This window comes from Erpetoichthys calabaricus, chromosome 3 (genome assembly GCF_900747795.2).
Source record: "Erpetoichthys calabaricus chromosome 3, fErpCal1.3, whole genome shotgun sequence".
NCBI classification, from domain to species: Eukaryota; Metazoa; Chordata; class Cladistia; order Polypteriformes; family Polypteridae; genus Erpetoichthys; species Erpetoichthys calabaricus.
The window spans coordinates 150,661,599-150,680,259 of record NC_041396.2 but is presented as its reverse complement, the minus strand read 5'-3'; the positions used below and the strand labels follow the sequence as shown (position 1 = coordinate 150,680,259).

Here is an 18,661-nt window from a genome sequence, read left to right as displayed (position 1 = left end):
TAGATGGATGAATAATTAAACATGTACTACGAAGATATTTCAATGTTACTTAAAAGTTTTGAAGAATCGGCGTTCTAAGCTTACAGATGGCTTAACGTCTATTATAGAGCTGATTGTGTGGCGATTGGGTATTTGGAGAAAGAAAAGTAAGGACAGGAAAAGGAGGTTAGTACGTTTGAAAGCGACAGTACTTCTGTAATAAATTATTTCATCGAAGGTCGAACATGGCGCAGCAAGCCTCTTGCGTGAGATATGAACAATCACTGCGCCACCGTGTTCCCATGTTTAATAACATGCTTTCATTCCTATCATCATGAAAAAGATATCACGTATACATCTCAGTATTTTAATTATTCAGAGAACTGTAATATCACGAATGTAATGGATTTCGCATCCTGTCGGAGAAAGAGAAAGAACGGAAGCACGTAGTGATTCACACACATAGAGCACATAGAAGATCAAACACAGAACAAAGCATTTAACGTGCTACTTGAGAAACTAGTAAAATAAACGATTTTAAGATGAAGTTTATGATGTTCTACTTTAATGACAAAATAAACTACGTGATTAAAGTGGAAATTTTGAGATTAAAGTTGACATTTCGTGCTTTTTTCCCCAGTGTGTGCCTATTTTTTTTTCTCTGTACCATAACAAGCTTTCATATGACACTCAGACGGTCTGCTACGAGTCGCCTTTTCACGCCGACTTTGATATGTGACAACATCTTTTTTATTTCGGGCACTGTGCGACTTTGTGAACTTGAGCTTTCGAGTTTCTCCGAAACTCTGTCACTAGATCAACTTGTTGATTACACCACTGTTTAAACCAAAATATAGTATGTTTTTCCTTTGCCTCCACTTGGTATTCGCTTTAATTCTTATATTTTCCCCCGTGCTTTTCCCATTGTCTTTTCACAGAAGGCTATTTATATCGATTTGTATTTTCAAAGAGGCATAATTCTGGGAGGAATTGGGGCGGGACAGAAGGCGTGTGCACGTGCGTTACATTTCACACTGATCGGGATTTATGTAGTGGAAGAACGTGAAAGTTTGCGCACGCACATTCCCGCTTTTGTGCTTACACCATGTTATAGTGTGAGTTCTACGCACGCCGTTATACATGAGGCCCCAGGTGAGGTGGTGAAAGTGCTGAACAGGAAAGTGGAAATATGTTGCACACAAGAGAACACACGGAAAGGTAAAGGTGTGATAATACTTAATGTAGTTGGGAGCATTGCATGGTCCAAAGGTTTTTGGGCAGGGGAAAATCTGGGGTTAGTGTGTCTGTATCAAAAAAATGGGCAAATAAAGTGAAGGGGGCGAGTGTGTATGTTGTTGTCGTTAAGCTGATTGTTGGTAAATGACTAATAAAAACAGTCTTGGAATACAGTGTGTTCCACCGGTTGGCAGATGTAAGGAAGTGAACATTCAGACTGGTTCACTTGGTTGATGTCTAGGATGGCTCAGGAGAGATGACTGTACTGGCTGGGGACCTGAATGGGCATATTAGAAACAGTACTGATGATTTCAATATTAAAGTGTAAGGAATACAACAGGCTATTTATTGATGAATTAGGGGTGAGTGGGGCATGATGACAAATGTAAAGCCCGTCCATGAAAAAGGTGCACATCATAAAATCCCAGAGATATGAAAGTAGGTAAAAGAGTTTACTGAGGTTGAGGGCTTGGAAAGAGGAGGAAAGTATAAGAAGTAAATCTGCTGAGGTGTAGATGGCAAGAGCAAATGAGGATTCAGATGCATCAAGAGCGAATGGCAAGAGAAAAGCAATGAAAAATGTTTAGCTGAAAACAACCAAATAAAGTGGAAACCAACAAACAAGGAGACATGTTCGACAGAATGCTGAAATAGAGAAAGTAGAGTAGTGAAGTGATCTACCGTATGAGGAAGCAAAATGATTTGCTTGAAAAGTACTTATGAAAGTGTAAGAAGCCATGGAATGGTAGACTCCAAGTGAGGTACAGAATGAGGAAAGAAAGAGAAATGTGACCAGGCTTACAAAGAGGATATCAAAGAAAGGCACTATGCAGTAGGGATAAATGGCTTAGGAAATGCAGAAGAAAACTTCTTCATTGATAGTAATGGGATTAATGATACCAGGCAGAAAAAACATGTTGATGTTTTTGAATTAGGGAAAAGAAGGAATAATAATGTTTGTCTTTAGAAAACAGAATGCCAAATTGAGAAAACAGCAAAACAGAAAAGATTCGAGATTGTGTTTAAGTTAGTGAAATGTAAGATTTAATGTCAGGGAAAGAAACACCACATTACATATTTTTAATCATTTAAATGCCAAAAAAGAATCAGATGAAGGGAAACAATTGGTGCTATAAATTTATAGATCTGCAGATGGTATCCGATAACTGACACTAAAGATGGTGAGGTGGACATTGAAAGGATATGTGTGGATAAATGGTTAATGACTGAGGTGATGTCAAAGTGCACAGTACATATGAACGGTGGAAGTTCTGAAGTGAAGATCGGCCTGCACTATGGATCTGTTCTGAGTCCATTGCTTTTCATGATATTGATAAAGATGTGCAGGGGACAGATGCTGTGCAAAGAGGTGCAAATAAGTGAAAGACAAAATTAGGGTGAAGAAGTGTATTGTGATGAAGGTGACGGGGACAAGGCCCAAATAGAATCTGCAGATGACATGGGAAAATATGTTTTACCTTGAAGAATACCTCAAGGCTGCAGCAAAAGTAGAAGCCAAAGGTTTGGGGGCAATTGGCCAACCTAGCTAATCAAGCAAAATGGAGATTAAATATGCGATAGTGATAATAAATATATCAAAAAGATGTGCATATCGTATATGTACATAGGTTTGAGGTAGTAAACTGCAAGTTTACTAATATAATCTTAAAAAAAAGATACAATGTATATCCATGAGCAAGTATTAGGTAAAAAAAAAAAAATCAATACAAATTTACATTTGTTAAAGTGACATTATTGAAATGATCTGATGCTGTAAGGAACAAACATTACATATATCCATCCTACAGTACATTAAAGTATGAAACATTTTTATATTTAAGAAAATCATTATTCTAATAGACACTTAATAGCCTCGTTTTAATTTTTCCTCTTTATCCAACAGTGTTTGGTTTAAACTAACTTTTGCGTCTTCAAAATTAGGATTCAACTTAAGTGTTCTCTTAAAATCTTCTTCTGCATCCTCAAAAAAGCCTAAAGGAAAAAGGTAAAAAAAAAAAAAATATATAACTGAAAAAACTAGAGAAAATAAAATATGAGAGAAATAAAAATAAATTACCCAGAAATTTCCAAGGACCTCTGAATGAGACCATCTACTTTACAAAAATCCATCTGTTTTATACAGTATAAACCTACTTTAAATACACATTAAAAAATATTTTTTTTTATTCAGGAATTTTACACTGAACTTTTGTTGATTTGGCATTTTATGTTTTTGTTTATAATGCTTTACTGTTCAACAGAAAAAGTGTATGCATCATTGCATATACTCTGAACATTTGTTTAACCTTTTTCAGGGAACTGGAATATTAGGAGGTGAACGGAGTTATTCAGAGTGCCACTATTAATAAGATGTGTGCACTGAACAGGCTCGCTTGTGCCTTACTCACTAAGCCACGCTACCTATTTGCTTGCCAGTTACTTTAACACATTACTTAGATATAGTACAGATATTATGCCTCACATTTTAATAAAATAGTACTGGTATGGTATTGTCCAAAAGAAAAAAAGCATGCAGCATGTCACACTGGAACTGCTTTTTTTTTTTTTCCTTTCTTTTACAGACCTAAATGTATGTATCACCTGTGCCTGTAAGCATTCTTACAAAATAGTTTTTAAAGGTTTAACATATGGTATCAGATTTTTCTTTTTGTTTACACACCTATTAACTGCCAAGCTTCTACACGCAGATGTTGGACCTCATAACAATGTTCACGAAAAGAATTTTGCAGTGCCTACCAATAATTTTAAATACCATCAGTTATTTTGTATATGTTATGTTTTGGTCGATGGGTTTAAATATTTTTAAATACAGACAGTCTGTTGCAAGCATGCACTTAAGGAATCAAAGAAAACTGAAAATTCATTATTATTTTTTGTATATATGTAAACATTCAGAATAAAACTTCTTTCAAGTTTCCAGGCTATAGTATGGGATACTAGGGATGGGGCTTAGTTCATGTTGAAAAATGGCAAATTTTGAAATTATCACTAGCTAATAATTTGAAATTAATACAAATAAATGAGTATAGTAAATGGCACATACATACATAGCCAAGGCTAATTGAACAAAAATAGTCCGACATATGGAAGCAATATATAAAAACAGAATGGCAATTAGTAAGATAGTTTGAATTAATCACTTTTATTTGTTTTTCTTCTCTCATTAAATTTAGTAGTACTGTATTCTGTTGAGTGTAAAATTATTTGAAATATTTGTTGTAATTAACAACTGCAGTTCATCAGAAAGTAGAAATTACTGAGGAGAGATGCTTACAAGCACAGTATATTATACTGGATTTACAATTTAAAAAATAGCATTATATTAATGGCAGATATGCCTCAGTGAATTGTTATTGAGAAAGATCTACTTCAGGTGGCAAAAAGGAAGTTGGTCCAATTAATTGTTATTAGGGTAAAACACGGCATTACTTATAGTGTTGTGAAAAAGTATTTACCTCTTCCTGATTTCTTCCATTATTGCAAATGTGTGTTATATGTTCACTCGGATGCACTTTATCTATTAATAGATTTTGGTTGAAGACCTAAAAACATTCTGTATCAATGCTTTGCAATTACACAGGGTATCAGGAGTGAACAAAAACTTTTCATAGTACTTTATTTACAAACTGTTGTGCAAACTGATGCACACAAATAATATAAAATCATCCGACATGGAAAATGATCACAAAAAATCAGAATTTCACTGCAATTTTGGAACACACCTACAAGGGCCATTGGTGCATAATATAATGGGATTTAACCATATAAGTGGGCAGGCACCTGTGCCAGTGTGCGTCTGAGAAGGTCAAACTTTTAGTGAGATTTAATGCCACCGCTAACCAACAGAGAGTAGGACTACCTTACCTCAAAATATTCATCTTCGTTACCTGAAATAACTACCTTACCTTAAGACTTGTGTGTTCCCTACATGAGAAATCTTACAACATACAGTATTTGTATACAGTATTGGTAAATAAAGCAAGTAGGAAAATCGCTGTACTCTGTAAATGACATGGGGTAATTCACATACAGAGGTTGACATAAAGGTAAACTGCATACAAAATACATATCCTCCTTTTAAACATGTACTGTCTGTTTAATACTTTCTAGCACAGCAGAAAAACAACAATTTTCCAAAACTGTCTCTTTTTGTGTTCTTGTTTCATTTACATGAAAAACGTCACAGTACTCACATTTAGCTTTGTTTACTTTCAGACATTTTTGTAGTCAAATAAATTTGAAATAAAGAACTAAATAAATAATTTATTTCAGGGTTAAAATTTAAATTTCAGTAAATGTACACTTCTTGATAAAGTATATAATACCATTGGGATTAATAAAGTATCTATCTATCTATCTAATACTTTTTAAAAATGCTGTTCCTTAAAGCTATTCTCCTTACACAGTGAAACAAAAGACCAGGCCATCACATACTGTATATGCAGGGCACCAGATTTCTAACTTCATGGCAAGGTAGACATTTCAGATAAAGAAGTCAAAGGTTTTGTGAGAAGGAAGGCAAAATATGGGTGTTATACTTATCATGGAGATGTGTTGCACGTTGATTGATACATGCACATAGGCATGTAAGTAAGCATTTCACTGTCTTCTGTACATATGACAATACTGACATTATGCCCCTATTACACTGTATATAATTTCCAGACCAAAAGTAAAAGCAAGCTTAAGAATGCTATGTAACATTCTGAGGACTTTTACCTACCTTTTTTATAGGCCATTTCTAAAATCTATTCATTTCAGCGTTTATCAGTTTAACACCCGCACCAGTCAGTTTCAACATTTACAGCACTTTAAACTGCAGTGTTGGCCCAAAAACGCATACTAATACACTTTTCATATATATACCATTTTAATATATAAATAAAATGCAGTGGTGTATATGATTTGGCTAGAAAATACAAAAACATAACCTACGAGAAAAGATTGCAGCACATTAAACAAAACGGTACCTAGTCGGTATCTTATTAATCCTCTGTTGTAATATGGTATCTCAAAATGCTTGTTAATTGTGATGGCTGATGTGTAATCGTCCATGGCTTCATAGAAATCAACTCTCAGGTACTTGACTTGTCCTCTATTGTTGTAAGCAATGGCAAGGTCTTCTACACTGCAGCCCCTTAAAAACAAGTTAAAACAACAGTCAGTATGACCAATATCCACTTCTAGTGTGTTATAAAGTTAGTGATTAAGCAGCTAACTGCAAAAATCTGGCTGAAACGGGAAGAAAACAATATTTGTAACTTTTCGTATCTCGGTTTGTCCATTACACGACAGATAAATAAGGGGTACTGTACATGTGACAGTTTCGCATTAACATTTGCTTTTCTCTTTGCAATACCTATCTTTGCAAACTTCAATAAACTGAGTGTAAAGCCGGTCAGCTTCAGAAAGTCTCCGAACACGCAACTCTTCATCAGCAGAATGCAGGAGCGCCGTAACGTTTCCACAGTCCATTACGGCATGGATACAAGAAACTTCCGGGTTGGGCGGGTCTAATCAACGGATGTGGCGTTATGGCAGTGCGCTATCATTAATAAGGTTAAAACATCACACCGTATTTTATGCTACTGTATGTCGAGATATTTGGCTTACATTAATTTAAATTTGAAATATGTAAGTTACTTAATAAATATAATGATTTGTATGAGTGAATTTCATTTTCACAAATCATATTCAATCTCTCAATTCCTTTTAATAATGTCACATTTTCGTTGAATCTCGTAGACAGACATCATAGAAATGAGAAATGTATCTATACTGGTAAAATCAATAATAACTTCTATAACATCTTCCAATTGCCTATTATGGTGATTTTGTTGTTATCACTTTTTCATATACTTTATTGTAACGTTACCGTTATTGTTCGTTAACATTTTTCTAGCCTCTTTCACTATAAATAAAAAATGTTTAAAAAAGCAGAGCTGTTATATGCATTGTTTTACATGCAGTAATTTAAAATACTTAATTGTACTATACAAAGGCTTTTCATATTGTGACAAGATGTGTTCAGATTTCCTCCCAAAACAGGTCCTTGTCAAATCAATTAAAGAACAAAAGGAACACCAAAGAGTAAAACACACTTATAACGCCAAACACGACGACTGACCTCAGAAAACCTTGCAACAAACATCAGTAATGTGAAAATAATTTAAAGAAAAAAAACACGAATCAAATTATATACTAAACACTATCAGTGATAGCTAAACAAAGCAAATATTTACTGTATGTGAAAAATAAAGGAATAAACTATACCCTAGCACCATCAGACACTGAATTCAGTTAAGATACAAGATTAAAATATAACAGCCAGGGCTGGATTAACCATTGAGCAAAATAAGTAAGTGCTTAGGGCATCAGGGGAACGGGTATATATATATATATATATATATATATATATATATATATATATATATATATATATATATATATATATATATGTATATATATAATAGAAATAACAGAGGCAGGCTGGATGCCATATCTCTATTAAGTATTGAAGCAAATGTGTTACGTAAGATTAGTTTTGAGGATCTGATCAAAGACTTAGCATTTAGAAAAAGTATGAGGAAACATTTTAAATATAAATAAAGTGGAAGTATACAAAAATAAACGCTATTTTCCATCTGACTGTAAGTTTTGTTTCATTTCAAAAAATAAAATGTTATTTTAAGATGTACTATTGTTTAAATTTTTAATGAGACACAAATGGGGTCACCAAAATCTTTTAGGGCCCCTAAAGGTCTTAATCCAGTTAACACACACAAAAAAAAAAAATCTTCAAAAACTATGAAAAACAATTTAATAGAAACACCAACGCAAAGCTGATCAAAGCAAAGTAGCAGCCGACAAAATAGAAAAAAGAACAGAAAAAGAGAATGTCATCTGCTTAAAGGAATAGGAAAAAAACATTTTTTTCGATTTTTTTTTAAACCGAAATTTAAGGATTCTAATATCTAGTGTAAATTAATATCTATTCACAGTTAGTTACACTGACAACGAAGACATTGCATGAAATGCTGCTTTGTTTTAATAATCAGAAATGCTTTGTCCCGTGCGGTAAAACAAATCGACCATGGCCACATGGCGCATTCTATGCATCTCTCAATTCGACTCGGCAATTTGATTATCGGTCGCGATTAAATATGCCTCTCTTACTGCAATCATGACTGGGTAAAATTCAATTTGCTGAATATGATTTGTGATTTTTCCCATTCCGGTACCATCTTCGCGGGCCCCTTTACGCCTACGCCCACAGACATGCACTGCAGGACAATTAAGTGTTTCCAGGCAGTAGGTCTGCTATCGCAATGACCAGCTAGGACCCTAATCTTCTTCTTCTTCCAAAGGTATTTCGATTTTTTTGTGGGGTGGGCACGATCAGAGCAGGTGTCTAGGTCTCTTTCATGCGATCGTATATTTGAAGTGATGCCGTGCCGAAGATGTTCGGTTGCACACATCAGTTTGTTACATTCATTGTAGAGAAAAGCCAAGCAAAATGACACCTTTTATTGGCTAACTAAAAAGATTACAATATGCAAGCTTTCGAGGCAACTCAGGCCCCTTCTTCAGGCAAGATGTGATTTGATGCACTATAAACATCTGGAATGTTTTCAGCTTCAATCACTGTACCTGATTTATTACTAAGAATGTGAAGGTTGTAATTTGCGAGTAGGTGAGTATATCAATGGCTGTGTGAGGTGAGGTGAGAGGGGCTTTTTGAGGTTACACCCACTGATCAATGGGGGTCTTATTACGGTCCCACCTGGTAGTTTCATCTGTCTTTAGGATGTCGGCGGTAAGCCCTAGAAAATACGAAGAAGAAGAAATGGAAAAAAAACTCCACAGGGGCTGGAAATTTGTAATTATAAAAAGTGAAAACAAAATCCCAAATTACTGTCTTGGCGAGTTCTGCCTGAGCCAGACCCAACGTGGGTATAAGTCAGCAAACTTGGTAACAACATCTGCTAGAAGACGCTTTAAGAGAATACAGTGTGTGGGGCACTTGTCATTTCACACGTTTTTAACAACCGGCACTTTCATTATTAAACTGCAGGCGCTTTTTGTTAAAAATTCACGTGGATAGACTCAACAAATTAACTGGCACACACCTGGCTTCACATATGGGAAAACATATAAAACTCACATAAAAGTAAGAAAACGTGTGAAAACAGCCTTGTGAGTCCGTCAGCCAGCCATTCTCTTCAACCCCCTGGCTGCTTTGCCTTGACAGTAAGTCCAATTCCAATGGGATCAGGGACAAGGCAAATTGCAAAAATGATGTTTAATGGAACACATTATTTGTAAATCCCGTTCTATTTAACGCGTACACCATATATCGAAAGCATCGCAAGGCTTAAAATAATGTTTATAAAGTCGGCATCAACAATTTATAAGGAATTCTAACCAAAACCATACGAAAATATACATTTTCATTTTTACATTTTTCAAAAACGTTACAAACAGAAATTATTACATGATTATATGACATAGTAAGATAAAGCAGGCTGTATAATATAACGTAAACTCTACCACAAATACTTCATAAAACAAGTGAGGTTATCCGGAATCTTAAAATACAATATAACGTATTTTTTTCTGTAATTTTTTGACAGCTACATTTCTAAATTAAACAGGAACTACTTTATTAAAGATATATTTAAAAAAAGTATACAGTGCGCGGCATTGACCGTGCGTCCTAACCGAGCTTTTTCCTGTCTTTCACTCAGCTGTTCAGGGATAAACCGCAGTTCCCACTGATGTAACTGTCAGTATGAGGATATGGATTAACGGCTTTGGACTACAAACAGTCTAATAATAATAAACAGTAAGGCATTAAAATTTTTATACGATATTCAATTATCATGATTTTTTGCTACATTCGGACACATTTAGATTTGGGTATTTTGGAAACAATTTCAGACATGGTTTTTGTTGGCAGCCTCTGTAGCAGGGGTACTTGACTCCGGTCCTGGAGGTCAGCAGTGGGTGAATATTTTCATCCCAGCCAGTTTCGCTATTAGAATCCAGGCCTAGCAAATAATGAAACGTTGTATTTAATTATAAGGATTGTTTATGCTTTCTTCCGAGACAAATCATTATCAAATTGTAGATTTTTCAGTTTTCTAAGAACATTATCCAAATGTCACGTGGTACAGAACAGAATTGTACCTCATGTACCTTCCCCTCTCTGTCATTTATTTCAAAAAATTGTATTAACACTGATAAGCATGTACACAGTTTAAATGTAAGCATGTTATCTGGAGAGCAGGTGGGTCCTTGACTGGTTAAAAAAAAAACAAAACAAACAAAAAAAAAAACCAGGAACAATTAAAACTTTAATGCAGCTGTTTAAAACTAAAATAGGCAATTAAGGGTTCTGAATCACAACAAATGAATTAAGTAAAACTAAACCCCAAAAATTATTGTTTTAGTAGTAAATAAATGGGTTCTAATTTAAAAATGTGGTTAAAGCAAAGACCTGCAGCCACTGGAGACTCCAGGATCAAAGCTGACAACCCCTGCTCTATGGCGTTTGGATGACATATCCCAGTAACTGAAAGTAAATAGTATATTATTATTTATTACATATGATTAACTGGTGCCGAATTCAGGGAAGATTCCCACCTTGTATTAGCTCCTTCCAACCCTGAACTGCATTTGTGGGTTATTAAATAGGTGTATTATTATTAATTATTATTACTATTAGCAATTGCTATTATAACAGTATTCTATTAACAGCTTAATGCCATCACTGCAGCATTAAGTGAAAGACCAGCTTGGACAGTGTGTCAGTCCACATAGAATAATACAGGCAAAGTTGTAAATGGCACCACTCCAACCATCCACCTTCTATACCGAAAGAGATTCATAAATGTAGGATAATAGCTGTTTTACTGTTTGATATGATATAACCTACAAAATGTGTTTAAAACATTAGAAAAACAAGAAGAGGCCATTCAGCTCAACAAAAAACCAATACTATCCACTAAATTCCTCCGAAACAAGTCAAAGTTTGAACGTCCTTAGAGTCCTACTGTCCCCTACACTACTTGGCAAGTTATTCCATCTATCCATGTGTGAAAGTTAAATCACAAAGCTAGTTTCAGGATAGGAAGAATACCTGTATTTAATATGCATGTCAAGTCACCACAGTGCCTTGAAAATAATGACTGAATTATACTTCTGAATTATACTAATTGTAATTTTTGTACTGATTGCATTTCATAAATAAATACACAGTTAATTACACATGTACATGATTATTTTAATTTCTCATGTGCTTGCAAGTTAAAGATGCTGTACACCGGTTCTCTTATCAACACTTCAACCTTACACAGAAGTAGCAGCAGGACTGTGTCACTGATCAACAGGCTTTAATTTAAATACCTTCTATGAGAGTTAAAGACAAAGGCTAACAGTTAACAGCTACAGATGCAAGAACATAAGGTATTTTATGTAATCATTATATAAAATAATGAAAATCATATTTATCAGTAGAAATCAACTCTCACATCTGCTTGTATGAAGAAAAAGTTATTAACATTAAATTTACTTTCAAGTATTCAGCTGTGCCTGGTGTTCTTGTTGAACTCATTTTAATGTAACAATCTCAAGCCACTGTACTCATTTTTTTTTTCCAAAATTTTAAACTTCAATCATGTCACCTTCTAATCTCCATTTGCTTAAACTGAAAAGGTTTAACTCTTTTAATTTCCCCCATAACTTATATCCTGTAGTTCCTGAATGAACCTAGTCACCTTTTTTGGTCTTTTTCTAGTACTGCTATGTCTTTTTTTGTAGCATGGAGACTAAAACTGCACACAGTACCCAAGAGGCCTCACTAGTGTGTTATAAAGCTGAAGTATAACCTCTTTGGACTTGTACTCCACACATCATGCTATATAACCTAACATTCTGTTAACCTCCTTGATGGCTTCTGAACACTGCCTAGAGGTTGATAGTGATGTGTGCACTATGTTTTCTAAGTTCTTCTAATAAGGGGGTACTTTAAAATATTAGACCTCCCACTGTGCATAAAAATCCAACATTTTTACTTTATATGTGTAATACTTTACATTTACTTACCATACATAAAATTTCATCTGTAACAAATCTGCCCAAACCCATATGCTGTCCTAGTCTTTCTGTAATGATTCAATGCGTTCTGCATTACCTGCTAATCCAACTAGCTTGGCATCATCTGCCAACGTAGCCAGCTTGTTATTTATAGTCCTATTCAAATCATTTACATATAATAAAAATTGCAGTGACACTAACATAGACCCCTGATGGACACCACTCTTAACATCACCCAAATCTGATAAGGTTCCTCACACCATCATCCTCTGCTTACTATGTTTTGGACCTAAACAATGCACTACACTATAACTCCTACTTCTTTTAGTTGAATGACTTATTAAATCCTTCTGAAAATCAAGATAAATAATATTACCACTCTGGTCGTGTCCTTTTGTTACTTCATTGTAGAATTCCAGCATATTGAGCTATGATGCATATAAAGCTTAAAAGTTTTAGTATTTACATCTGCGCCCTGCTAAAACACTAAAAATTGTATTTAATTATTGTCACTTGATCCTTGTGGTTCAATATCCCCCACAACCTGAATTCTATCCCAGTTATTATAAAATACTAAATCTACACAGACGTCCCCCTGTGCTGGTACTTTCACATACTATGTTAAAGAACAGTCACTGATTATGTCTATAGACTCCTGCTTTTGTGTTACGCTATTTGCAATGTAATCGAAGTCCTCCATGACTGTAATATACCCCTCTAAACTTGTCTTTTTAGCATTGATAAAAAAAGGTGTGTACTGCAACTACTATCTGCCTTGAGGAGTTTATAACACACTTCTAAAATAAGGCCTCTATCTCTAAAGCTTTCAAGATGAATGCAAATGCCCTCACTAACCATCTATGTTATACTCATCCTCATCTTTGTTATTTAGCTAGGTTTCTGTTATTGCTATAATATCAAAATTATGTTCAGCTACATATAACTTCAACTCACTTGTTTCATTTTTCATACTTCTAGCATTAAGAAAAGCTATGTTTAAGTTGTTCCTCATTTTACTTTTGCACTTAAACTTTGGGTTAGAATTTACATTACTATGCATATGTTTTTACACTACTCTTCAATCCTTTATGCATAGTTCTAAACCTGCCCCCATCATTCCCTAGTTTAAACAATCCTTGACTAACCTACTTATACAACTCCAAAACATATTGGTGCCCAGCCAGTTGAAATGTAACCGAATTGTTCCAAAAGGAGTACCAATGCCCCCTAAAAGTATAGCTTTCGATTCTACACCAATATTTAAGCCACATGTTAAGCCTTCTAATATCCTCATTGTTACCTGGAGTGGTGCATGGCACAGCTAGAACTTCAGAGAAGGCTACCTTGTCAGTTCTGCTTCTTGGATTGGCACCTAACTCTTTAAATTTGGATTGCAGGACTGCCAGCCAGCCCTTATGTACTGTATGTAATTTGTTCCAATGTGGATAAAGACAGCTGGATGCACCCCTGCTCTGACCAATAGCCTATCAACCCTTCCAGGGAGGCTTCCAACCTGTGCACTCAGAAAGCAACACACCTATGAGACTTCCTGTTTTGTTAGTAATCTGGCAGTTTATATGGCTGTTGAATTGATTTAAATAGTCATATTCACACATACATTTTATGAGGTCTAAAGGTACCTATTTGTTTTAATGAATTTCACAACCCTTGGTAAGCAAACCAGAAGTTTAGGACAGATATTAGGTACATTGATGTAAACTTGACTTAGCATTTAAGAGTGGAGTATATTTTATTTACTAAATGTCTAAACACAAATACAGGGGTGGGCACAAGTGCATTTACAGTTGTTTGTATGGAAAAAGACATGCAGGTTATGGTTATTACAATAGCTTTATTAACTTTACTAACTCAAAGGAATGCCACAATGGCACAGTGCACTCAGGTACAGTTTTGTAAGTGCTCAAATTGCTGGCCTTCATTATTTACACATTCTTGCAGTCTACTTATTACACTCTTAATAATAATAACTTTAATAATAATAAGAAGACAAATAATACAATATTTAATAAATAAATAATAACACAAGAATAAACTCTATGTTTTGTGTACTCACAACTGTAAACCTACTTTTGCCCACCCCTGTATAATAAACAATATAGTATCATAATAAATAGGTTAATAGGTTGATGTTAGTTTCATTTTACAAACAGAATACCAAAAGTAAACAATAATAACAATAATGTTTAATTAAAGCACATATGTACATTTTATAAATTACCTAATTGACTACTACATTGAATGATATGGTTTCTCTGTAAATTTCACATTATTCACATTAATACTACTATATAATAATAACAGCAGAAATGACAACAACAACAATAATAATCATAATAATTTATAGATAAGTATTATTATAATTCTTGTTGCTATTATAAAAACAGGCATAATACACATAGTATTAAATATGCAATTCAAGAAATGATAAGGTTGTAAAGTATATGCCAACCAGTTCAGCTATTAAACAAAACTTTAGCCTTGGAGTATTTTTGTTTGTCATATTTTGAGAATTCACAACACACACATAAATGATCCTTTAAAACTACTGATAATGACAATGCATTGCTCTTTCAAAATAAAAGAACATTGGCGAAAGAAAATCCAAACGTATCCAAAATCTGCATCAACCCAGTGTCAATATAAGGATGGAAAATGAGATAAAGGGTACCTTACTGAAATGAATGCAGTGCTAAAACAAAACAAAAGAAAAAAAACTGCAAATTTGCACTTGAAGAAAATAACAAAACAAAGGCATTTGTCGTAAAGACTGCCTCTGAGATGCTGAGGGAGGTGCATTATGGGATTTAGAAGACTATCATGAAGGGCTTGTTTAGGTCATCAGACAATTATACCTAAAATTGTCAGTATGGGAAATTAACCTAAAACAATATAATAGGTTTAATGGGAGTTGGACAGTTGTATCTAGACTGAGTGCTTGTAAATCACTATTAAATTATTTAAAAAAAAAACAAAAAGCATCCCCCCCTTCCCAAACAAATTTTGCTCCCTTAGACAACTGCGGAGTTTGCACATATCACAGTGCCAGCCCTGATGTCACCTGCTATTATGATGATGATAACAGGATGATAAGTAGGTTTCATGGTATATGAATACTAATAAAACAAATTAGTTTCAGAGCATCTTACCCATAAACTGGCACATGATTATAATTAATATCTGCATATAGTCTGGCAACATATGACTTTACATTTCACTACTCAATGAGAACAAGAAGGTTAAAACTTCTATATACACCCCACAAGATAGGGATTAAGTTAGCTCAATTTTCAACATTTATAACTTCCAAGTTTTATCCCTACAACTGAAATAAAGTTACTGAAACGAACTGGGAACATAATCTTGAAATATATGAATTTAGCCACAAGCTTTTTTTCTCTTATAAGAGCCTTATTTTTTTAAACTGAAAAATCCCTTTTCAAATGCAAGAAATCCCTGAAATCAATAGAAAATGCACATAAAATCAGACTTACTTTACCTCAGTCCTCATAGTGGGTTCTGTGATTAAAACTTGGGCAGTGATCAGCTCTTGATAATGCCATAGGCATAAATAAAGGGCCAGGCCTTTAAAACTCATGTCAAAGACTTCTTCTGAATGTTAAATAAAATTTTATGGCTGATTAAAGTGCATAATAAATGAAAATCGAAGATGTTTAATATAGAACTTTTTAGAATCCTTTTAGAAATATTCACTTTGTAAAGAGAGAGAAGGGTTAATCAGCTTCTTCAGGATTTAAGAGAAAAATATTACTCCTTAGCTGGATATGGATTAGAGGGCTTTGCCATGCCTCTCAGCAATTCTGGATAGAAAAGAGTATTGTTTATCCAAAAACTAAGTTAAAGGTTTTCTTTAGCCCAAGATGCTCCTAATGAATTATGACTGGTTTGGAGTACAGGGCTTCTGTTACCAACTTAACACCGGAACTGGTAAAATCAACAATTTCAAAATATAGTACACATGTGAGATTGGGCCAGAAGACGTTAACACTTTGAAAAGTGCAAAGACTTTAACACCAGTGAAGTGCTGGATATTGAGCACTGTGCTAATTAGAAATTAACACTGAAACAGAGTTAAAAAATAAAACTTTCTGGGAGTAGAAATTAATCACTGAGGGTTTTTGAAACAACACACTGAATAACAAGAATAACACTGCACTTTCAAACGTAGAGTGCAGAAAATGTCAGCCTGGATATTTTTTTTCCTCAGGGATACAATAAATCTGCCAGTTAATACAATGTATATGCACATTGTGTAAAATCTTTATACTGTTTATTCCATTTGTATATTTACTTACACCTTTATTACAGTTTTATACTATGTCTATGTGAACTTTAGTTTTGATGCTGCTGCTATCACCGTTCCTATCTATCTATCTATCTATCTATCTATCTATCTATCTATCTATCTATCTATCTATCTATCTATCTATCTATCTATCTATCTATCTATCTATCTATCTATCTATCTATCTATCTATCTATCTAGCTAGCTATAGGTTGTCCATGTTATCTATTTAAGAACACTTGATACAAGTTAAAGGTTCAAATTCATGTAGCCAAGTTGCTAATGCATCAAAACTACACCAAAGACTCATGCAAACCTATCCAAAAGTGTGGAAAATGAGAAGATCAGATTTTATTCTTTTCAGTCTCCCTCTTTTTCTCTTAAGGCCAAGAGATGAGATAATGGGTAACGTATCGCATATTCATATTCAAAAAAGATGTTCTTCTCTCAGCTTTTTGCCATTAAGAAACATTTTTTATACAAAATAATATCCCCCACACAAAACATAGCATTACTTTTGATAAATCAATGTTTTTCCCAATACTTAAGAAAATGTCCAAAACTATATTAAAAAATCACCACTTGCCAAAGCCCAGTTTTTTTTCTGTAGAAGAGACTCAAAATTAATAAACCTTATTCACACATCTCTAGATTGACCTGTATGATGCATGTTGTTTAAATGTGGGAAAGCATCAGAATCACTGAATTTCAATAAAAGACAAGTAATAAACAGGATCAAAACAAAACAGATAAAACATTAACATGTTCAGGTATAGTATACATAACATTTGCATCGTAATATTAAATTAAACCATCTTTTTCAAACTTGCTGGCTGGACCTTGGATCCAGAGCCAACCTAAGACACACTACACTGCCTAATATTAGTTTTTACATAAAATGGAAGTGATTGAATATGCCTCTGTGTGGAATATCACAACATGTCACTAACTTAAGTGAATCATGCTGAAAAGGATATTTAGAATTATTCATTTAATTATACCCCAAATTAACAATATAATCAGATATATACTAGGGTTGTTCAAGTAAGCTAACAGACCAATTCTCATATTTTTCCTCTATGTACATTCCCTTGCTAGGGGAGGAAACCTACTTAAAAATTTCACAGGCACAGTGTGCATGACATATAGAGTTCATTTGCTTTCTTGCTGTAGTCTTTGTGCCATTCAGTGAACTTAGTGCTGGGTCTTGTGTATGTCATTTACTTGCATTATAGTATTAGGAGTTTTGTGGGGGACTTGTTGAACATCCTTGATGTAAACTGCTGCTGGAAATGAAACTAATATATATAATTTTTTTTCTTCGACAATAGGCGGAGTGGTGACTCTGAGGCTAGGGGTCTATGCGGGCAATCGGAAAGATGCCGGTTCGAATCCCCTAAAAAAAACTCTAGAAGTGACTCTACTCTGTTGGGCACTTGAGCAAGGCCCTTAACCTGCAATTGCTTTGTCCTGGATATGACGTTAATTTGCATCCAGTACATAAAGCAGATCCTCCAACTTAACTGAAAACTTGGATGTTGATGGCTGGATTGGCACTCCAGCCATCATAAAAAAACCTCACACTGTTCCAGTGTGGTGCTCAGGTGTCACCTGCTGCATTTGGGTGCCAATCCAGGTGGTTCAGAGAGTGGTGGGTGTGGAAACGCACTATCAGTGCATTCTCCAAACCTCTGCTCCCTCTTCTACAATCCAATGACTTCCTGATACATAAAAAATATATCATTTACCTGACATTTTATAACTGCTACAACCTGCTTTCTATTAAACATTGCAATTCAAAAAACGGCTTTTTAAATGTTGCATCCTTTACAATTGCATTCTATTTAGGTCTGAAAGGGTTTATTACAGTAACTTGCTACTGCAGATATCTGGCAACATTCTAGTAAACTTTTGCAATATGCTTTAGTAAAAAGACAACAAAATTCAGTTTATATACTACATTTCCCATAATTAAATATTAATACCGAACAAGTCATTTTTTCT

General features: G+C 34.4%; 1 protein-coding gene across 1 annotated transcript; it reads right to left on the bottom strand.

Annotated features, from left to right (window-relative positions):
* Nucleotides 1-2,241: 2,241 nt before the first annotated feature.
* Nucleotides 2,242-6,745, bottom strand: ttc32 (tetratricopeptide repeat domain 32). Its single transcript, XM_028797411.2, has 3 exons — nucleotides 6,596-6,745; nucleotides 6,207-6,373; nucleotides 2,242-3,207 (listed from the first exon to the last, which is right to left on the bottom strand). The coding sequence occupies exons 1-3, from the start codon at nucleotides 6,709-6,711 to the stop codon at nucleotides 3,080-3,082; spliced, it is 411 nt and encodes a 136-aa protein (XP_028653244.2). The 5' UTR covers nucleotides 6,712-6,745; the 3' UTR covers nucleotides 2,242-3,079.
* Between the last annotated feature and the right edge of the window lie 11,916 nt (nucleotides 6,746-18,661).

What these genes read in the sequence shown, in the direction of transcription:
- ttc32 (XM_028797411.2), bottom strand. Translation starts at nt 6,711, where the DNA reads ATGGACTGTGGAAACGTTACGGCGCTCCTGCATTCTGCTGATGAAGAG. An exon ending in ATTGAAGTTTGCAAAGATAG is followed by an intron (nt 6,374 to 6,595) that starts GTATTGCAAAGA and finishes CTTGTTTTTAAG; the next exon opens with GGGCTGCAGTGTAGAAGACC. An exon ending in ATTAATAAGATACCGACTAG is followed by an intron (nt 3,208 to 6,206) that starts GTACCGTTTTGT and finishes TTTTTCCTTTAG; the next exon opens with GCTTTTTTGAGGATGCAGAA.